The sequence below is a fragment of the Cynocephalus volans genome, chromosome 4 (genome assembly GCF_027409185.1).
Source record: "Cynocephalus volans isolate mCynVol1 chromosome 4, mCynVol1.pri, whole genome shotgun sequence".
Classification (NCBI taxonomy): domain Eukaryota; kingdom Metazoa; phylum Chordata; class Mammalia; order Dermoptera; family Cynocephalidae; genus Cynocephalus; species Cynocephalus volans.
In genome coordinates this window covers 146,378,656-146,386,463 of record NC_084463.1, presented here as the reverse complement: position 1 = coordinate 146,386,463, position 7,808 = coordinate 146,378,656, and the positions used below count along the sequence as shown (strand labels likewise).

Genomic DNA, 7,808 nt, shown 5'->3' with positions numbered 1-7,808 from the left:
TGCCAGGAGTAAGACAATACCTTTTGATAAAAGAAATCAGAAGTATAGTTAAAGACTTCTATTCAAGAGTATTTACCACAGTGTTATTTATATTCATAAAAAATTAGAAACAATCTAAAATAGCTAGTCATATTATAGTACATCCATGAGACCATGACAGGAAATGTTTTATAAGTGATTTAAATTTTTTTTTTTAATTTAAATGGAGTTTTGGAAAATGGACACCAGTTAGAATAACTCTAGAACTAACGAGTCCTGTGAACCTTCCTTTAATCCATTCTGTCCCTTTAGTTTGGAATCAGCATCATTCCAAACCCAAGGATCAATACCAAGACTCGGCCTCTATTTCTCACCTAGTTTCATTGTCCTGATCCACAGATTCTTCATGGCCTTTTTCACTTCAGTATTTCTCAGGGAGTAGACGGCAGGGTTGAGGAGCGGGGTTATCACTGTGTAGAACACAGCCACCAACTTGTCTGCAGACAGAGTGGTAGAAGGCCTCAGATAGATGAAGATGCAGGGCCCAAAAACCAAGATAACCACAGTGACATGGCACCCACAGGTGGAGAGTGCTTTGCGCCGCCCCTCAGAGCTCCGGGTCCTCAGATGGAGCAAGATTACCACGTAGGATGCTAAGAGGACCCCAAAGCTGACCACAGACAGGGTTCCTCCATTGGCAACAATCAACAGACCAATGAGGAAGGTGTCAACACAGGCAAGTTTGAGCAAGGGGAGCAGGTCACAGAAATAGTGATCCATCACATTGGGGCCACAGAATGGCAAGTTGAAAAGGAGGAGGATTTGGGCAAAGGAGTGCACGAAGCCTCCCACCCATGCTATTCCCACGAGGATGGCACACATCTGCCGGTTCATGATAGTGGTGTAGTTGAGGGGCTTGCAGATGGCCACGTAGCGGTCATAGGCCATCACGGTGAGCAGGAAAATCTCAGTGCCACCAAAGAAGTGCATGAAGAAAAGCTGTGTCATGCAGCCCCACAGAGATATGGCTTTCCTTGCAGCCAGCAGATCTGAGATGAGTTTGGGAGCTGTCGTGGAAGAGTAGCAGATGTCGACAAAGGACAGGTAGCTGAGGAAGAAGTACATGGGGGAACCAAGACTTCTGCTGGTCATGACAGTGAGCACAATGAGGAAATTCCCCAGCACAATTGCTGTGTACAATAGCAGAAATATCACAAAGCAAACTCTCTGCACCTCCAGACTGGGAGAAAGTCCCAGGAAAATGAATTCAGTCACGTTGTGTGTGTTAGCCATGAGGTCGCCACCAAGGGTTGTGTGATCTGAAATGGCACAAAACATAGGACTTATTTGTTATGTGAGTGAATTACATAAAAGGCCTTGCATATCTGAGAAGTTTGTGAGCTGGATATGGAAAGACAAGTAGGAGTTAGTTATGTGTAGAAGAAGGGAAGAGCATTCCAAGAAGACAGAGAAGAAGGGCAAATGCATTGCATATGGCTGGAATAAAGGAGAAGGTAGCCCCCAAAAAGCTGAAAATAGAGACTAGTACCCGTTTATGAAGTACTGTTATGGACCTTAGGGTTTATCCTGCAGACAACGGAGAATCATCAACAATGTCCATCAGCTGGAGAGTAGAATCACTTTGTACATAGAGGTTGGACTAATGGAAGTTAGACCAGAGGAGGCGAGACCGATTAAGAAGCTAATAAGTCCCCTCATTGGACGATGTGGGGCTGCCAGGGTGGTGTTACTGCCTCCATGTTAGATGTCTTTCTAGTGACTTCCAATGGTTTTAATTGTCTTTTCCCTACAGCTTTCCTTCATTCCACTTCTCTTTGCTCCTTTCCTATCTTTGGTTAGCAGAACGGTGTTCTCAACATCTCCACATACCTTCAGAGTTTTCAGAAGCTATATCCCTGGGGTACCTCCCTTGACACTCAGAACCCCCTCTTATTTCTGCTTCTCCTAATTTTCTCCTATACTTTGTCACTTGGTGACCTTGTCCCTTTCCAGGGATTCAGCTCAATCCACAAATAATTCTTCTTTTTACTCGTAACTTTCTTTCCTCCAACTATATATCCCCAGTAGCAACAAAGGTGTAAACTCTGCACACACACACACACACACACACACACACACACACACACACACACACACACACCAGTGCGCACTCAAGCTCTGACACATCCTTCTCCACAGCCCAGCCTTCCAACACCTCAAGACAATCACAATGGCTGCTCACTGCCTGATTTTCAGACTGTCCCAGTCCCTTCTGAACTTTATCCAAGGTGGCTGAGGTCTGTGTGTATCAACAGCCTTCATAGAGTGAAATTCCAGGACACCTGCAACTAGGAGCCAGGTGACATCCACTTGAGCCACAAAGCTTCCTTCCTTCAGTGCTTGAGACAGGCTCGGGTGATTAAGAACCACCATGAGCCAGAAGTAAAGCACTGATAAAACTTAAAATTACAGAAACAGAAAGGGCAGAGATCAGCCCTAAATTCTCTGGTCAGTCAGGGAATTTTAACATGAAACTATTCACAAAAGAGAACAGACTCCTGGGTTCACATTCAGGTTTTCTCAGGTGGTATCTATGTGATAATTTAGAAAGTTCTTTAACCTCCCATAGATTCAAGGTCCAAACTATAATATGCAAGTAATACCCATGTCACAGGGAGATGCCATAAATCCCACACCTCTGTGCCAGTCCTCTGTGCCACCTTGGATTCCTCTCAGAGATAGGAAATCCTCATGGTCAGAGGCCCCTCTTCTCTCAGGACATTTTGGAATTAGCACTTACCTTACTGAATTATAATTGTTTTACGTGGCCACCTGCCCCACTGAAGTATGAGATTCCTGAGGGTAAAACCTGTATCTTGCTCACCACCTCCAGTGCTTGCTGAAGCGCTTGCCACAATACAGCATTCAGTGGGCACAGTAGGATGAATGAACTGTGAATATTATCCCTAGCCTTCTTAGCACAGTGTATAGTACTTAGTACATTGGAGGTATTCAGTAAATATCAAAAGAACAAAGGTCCCCAAGGACCGAGACCACACCTTCTCCATCCCTGCATCCCAGGGCCTAGCACTGAGCTTGCCCTAAAGACCAGACCAATGCAAGAGAACTTTGTAAAATGCTGTGCACTTCATGCACCATTCCCCCAGCATTCAAAGTGTAATCAATCATCACATGCAAAAGAAGCCCATGGTCACAAAACAAAACTCACCCCAGTGTTTCTGTGGCTTTGCTCTTCTCACCACAGTTACTGTTTCTGTTCTGACCACAGAGATGCAAATAATGCCTGAGAACAGCCCTCGGCTCACACACATTTCCCAGGTAGCCAACTGAGAAGCAAGAAGACCAAGCTAGGAACTAGAATTCTGGCCTCCCTGCAGTCGCGAGATGGAGGATCTGCTCTCCATGCAGACTAAGGCCTGGGAATGCTGAGACTAAGCCACCGGCGTCTAATTCCACCTGATTTAAAACAAGAGTGAAGTAGACTTGCCTCCTGCATGTTCCACAGAGAACTGGGATCTCTGGCAGTTCAGCCTTGAATTCACGCTGCTTAAGAGACGCCGGAGGGGAAGGCGTGTGATCAGGTGAGAGAAGCTTCGTCCCCAAAGAGCTGTACCCTGTCCCCTTCCCAATTAGGCAGACTACCTCCTGGGAAGCAAGACCTCAATCTCCTTGCAAGAAACAACTTCAGAAATTAATAAGAAATGTGAACACATTAAATTCACCCAATGTTGACAGAGCACTGACTCACATGGGGCTGTTCAGAGGTCAATGAGAGATGGCTTCTGCTTACCATGAACTTAATCTTGTGGCTTTACATAAAATGACACTGTTCAAAACGGGGAGAGAGGTCCAAGGAATAGGTGCCACAAGTGTCAAGAGACTGAAATAGCATTTCTTGCCTTTGGTGTGGATGAGGCATAGGTGAGTGGTTCTCAGCCAGGGGCAAATTTGCCCCCTAGAGGACACTGGCAGTGTCTGGAGACATTTTCCGTTGTCACAACCTGGCTGGGGAGGGAATGCTACTGACTTCTAGTGGGTAGAGGCCAGCGATGCTGTGAAACGTCCCACAATCCACAGGACAGTCCCCACAGCAAAGAATTATCTGACCCAAAATGTCAATAGTGCTACTGTGGAGACACTCTGGTACAGATGAAACAAAATTTGCCCTGAATTGATAATCATTGAAATTGGATGTGGAGAACATGGGAGTTCATTACACTGCTTTGACCATACTTGTTTTTGTTTTAAATTTATATAATAGAAGGTTTCACTTATTTATTTTTTCTTTTTTTTATTGTCCATGTTTATGGGGTACAGTTTGTTGTTTCAATACATGCGTATATTGTGTCATGATTCAATCAGAATAGTTAACATATCTATCACCTAAATATTTATCATTTCTTTGAGGTTATAGCATTCAAGATCCTCTTTTCTGGCTAACTTGAAATAAACAATACAATATTATTAGCTAGTGTCACCTTAGAGCACCAGAATGTATTCTTCCTATCTAACTGTAACTTTGAACCTATTTACCAAACTTTCCCTGTCCCTCTTCCCCCTCTATTTTCCTGCCTCTTGTAAACACTGCATATTTTAGAAGTTGAAGACTCCCTCTTCAATAAATGGTGCTGGGAAAATTGGACATCCATTTGCAAAAGAATGAAACTAGACCTGTACCCCTCACCATATACTAAAATCAACTCAAAATGGATTAAAGACTTACGCATAAGACCCTAAATGACAAAACTACTAAAAGAAAACATAGCAGAAACACTTCAGGAAGTAGAACTGGGCAAAGACCTTATGAATAAGACCCCAAAAGCACAAGCAACAAAAGAAAAAATAAACAAATGGGATTGTATCAAACTAAAAAGCTTCTGCACAGCAAAGGAAACAACACAGCAAAAAGACAACCTACATAGTGGGGGAATATATTTGCAAACTATACATCTGATGAGGGATTAATATCCAGAATTAATAAGGAACTCAAACTGTTTAACAGTAAAAAAAAAAAAAAAAAAAAAAAAAACCCAATTGAAAAATGGGCAAAGGAGTTGAGTAGACATTTTTCAAAGGAAGACATACAAATGGCCAATAGGTACATGAAAAAATGCTCAGCAACACTAGTCATCAGAGAAATGCAAATCATAACCACATTGAGATATCATCTCACCCCAGTTAGACTGGCCATTATTAAAAAGACCAAGAATAACAAATACGGGTGAGGATGTGGGGAAAGGGGAACTCTTCTACTCTGCTGGTGGAACTATAAATTAGCACAGCCATTATGGAAAACAGTATGGAGGTTTCTCAAACAATTACAGGTAGAACTACCATATGATCCAACAATCCCACTACTGGGTATATATCCAAAAGAATGGAAATCACCACGTCGAAGGGATACCTGCACTCCCATGTTCATCACAGCTCTCTTTACAATAGCTAAAATATGGAACCAACCCAAATGTCCATCGATGGATAACTAGTTAAGGAAAATGTGGTATATACACAATGGAATACTACTCGGCCATAAAAAAAAAAAAAAAAAAGAATGAAATTCTGCCACTTGCAGAACATGGATGAGTCTGGAGAAAATTGTGTTATGTCAAATAAGCCAGATGCAGAAAGAGCAATACCACATGTCCTCACTCATAGGTGGGTGCAAAGAGAGAGAGAGAGAGAGAGAGAGAGAGAGAGAGAAGACCACAATAATAAGTTGAACTTTCAGCAGGAGAGGACCATTCTATGTTTAGTAGAGGTGGGAAGGAGGGAGGGAGAGGGGGATTGGGAAGATATTGGGTAAGGGGCACAAAGGATAACTATGATTTGTAATAATGAATGTGCTAATAATATTGATTGGATCACCACATGATGTACACCGGTGATGATAGTCAATGCTGTACCCAAAAAACAGTGTATAATTAATTATGCTTCAGTAAAAAATATATTAAAAGTATAAAATATCTTTTCCTCCATGATCATCCAGCGAGATCACACTCATGCGTCAAGCACTCTGCTAAGCACTCAAAAGCGCATTAGCTCATTTAACCATCACAATGATTCTCCTAGCAAATACTAATATCTTCCCATTATACAAAGAAGGAAGCAGATGTAGAGTTAAGATTGGCTCTAACGCTGTCTGCCTGTGCTTATAACCCCTACGCTATATTGTCCTGGTCTTTGTTAGAGTTCTCAGGTTGTGACTATGAGCTCTCTGGTCCACGGTTTGGTTTGTAAAACATCTAGATCCAGCAATTTCAGAATTCTCAAGAATTCAGTTTATTAAAAATAAATAAATAAATAAATAAAAATGCTGCAAGAGCACTTTGTAAAAAGAAACGTGATCTACACCCCATGCTACCCACAAATCGTTAATTCAGCCTTGATTAAAACTAAGGTTGAAACAAGATTCCACACATTCAACTAATGATTAATAAGAAAATTATGAGACATTTTTAGATTTAAGAAAAGTCTGGACACAATGCTTTTGAGCATGTGAGCAATGGATTAACCATTATCTCCTATATATAAACACAAAGTTGATTAGCAAATAATTACATAAAAGCTCCACATATTTATGTAAAACCTATATTTATCCTGTAACATGTCATCATGAAATTGAGTTTGTGTGAAAATCTGTAAGCCAAAATCTTTTCCATATGGAAAATTCGGTTTAATAAATCTAAGGAAGATCAATCTTTAAATGTGAGTCTATGAATGTTTGTTATAGGAAACTACATGTGTTAATATGTGTGATATAAAACTGTGTTTGTTTACCTAAAATTATAAATTGTGTTTGTCGCAAGAGATTGATTTACTTTCCTAACCTGATGAAGATTAACCCATTGACTATGACTTTGTTTCTCCAGTTCTAATTAAACCCCATCATTGTAAAAGACGTACAGATTCTTTTAGAACTAAGTACACACATTCCTCCTTGTGCAGTTATTTTGCAAGTAAAATAAATAAATGACTATCAGTTTACACTTTGTTTTTTTAAAAATAGGAATGTAAAAAAAGTTTCTAGCATTTTTCATTCATAACAGCCAAAAACTGAAATTAATTCAATGTCCATCAACAGGAGAATATTTCTTAATTGCAGTATATTCATACAATGAAATATTACTCGCTAAATAAAAAGAAGAAATTATTGTAACCTGCAACATGGATAAAGCTCAAAAACATTATATTGAGTGAAGGAAGCCAGACACAAAACAGTACATGCTTTATGATTCCATATATTTGAGCTTAAGAACAGGCTGAACTAATTCACAGTGATAGAAATTGGATAAGTGATTGCCTGTGGGGGATGGGGATTGCCTGGAAGGGGTCATGAGAGAAGTTTCTGGGGTGATAGAAATATTCTACATCTTCATTGGGATGTTGTTACTCAGAGGCACAAATGTGTCAACACTCATTGGATTGCACACTTAAGGTCTATACATTTCACTAAACATAAATTTTACCTCAATTACTAAGACAGTGAATTTTAAACATTCTCACCACAAAAATGATAGCTTTGTGAGGTTGTATATATATGTCAATTAGCTAGATTTAGCCATTCTACAATGTATATATATTTCAAAACATCATGGTGTACACACCTAATACATACAATTTTACTTGTCAATTTAAGAAAAATAAAAATAAGGGAGATCCGATCAAGATGGCAGAATAGACTGTCCACAGCATCACTCTCTCCCACAAATCAACCAAATTTACAATTATAACAATGTAACCAGCTTCCGCTGGAGCTCAGAGGAAGAGGAAGAGAGACCTACGGAGTTCATGAAGGTGGGAGAAACTAC

General features: G+C 40.4%; 1 protein-coding gene across 1 annotated transcript; it reads right to left on the bottom strand.

The window, feature by feature from the left end:
* Positions 1-342: 342 nt before the first annotated feature.
* LOC134375770 (olfactory receptor 4X2-like) lies at positions 343-1,272 on the bottom strand. The gene has a single exon (XM_063094467.1). It carries the CDS (start codon positions 1,270-1,272, stop codon positions 343-345), a length of 930 nt encoding a protein of 309 aa, XP_062950537.1.
* Positions 1,273-7,808: the final 6,536 nt, after the last annotated feature.

Bases quoted from the DNA above. Each gene is read 5' to 3' on its own strand.
- LOC134375770 (XM_063094467.1), bottom strand. From the start codon at position 1,272: ATGGCTAACACACACAACGTGACTGAATTCATTTTCCTGGGACTTTCT.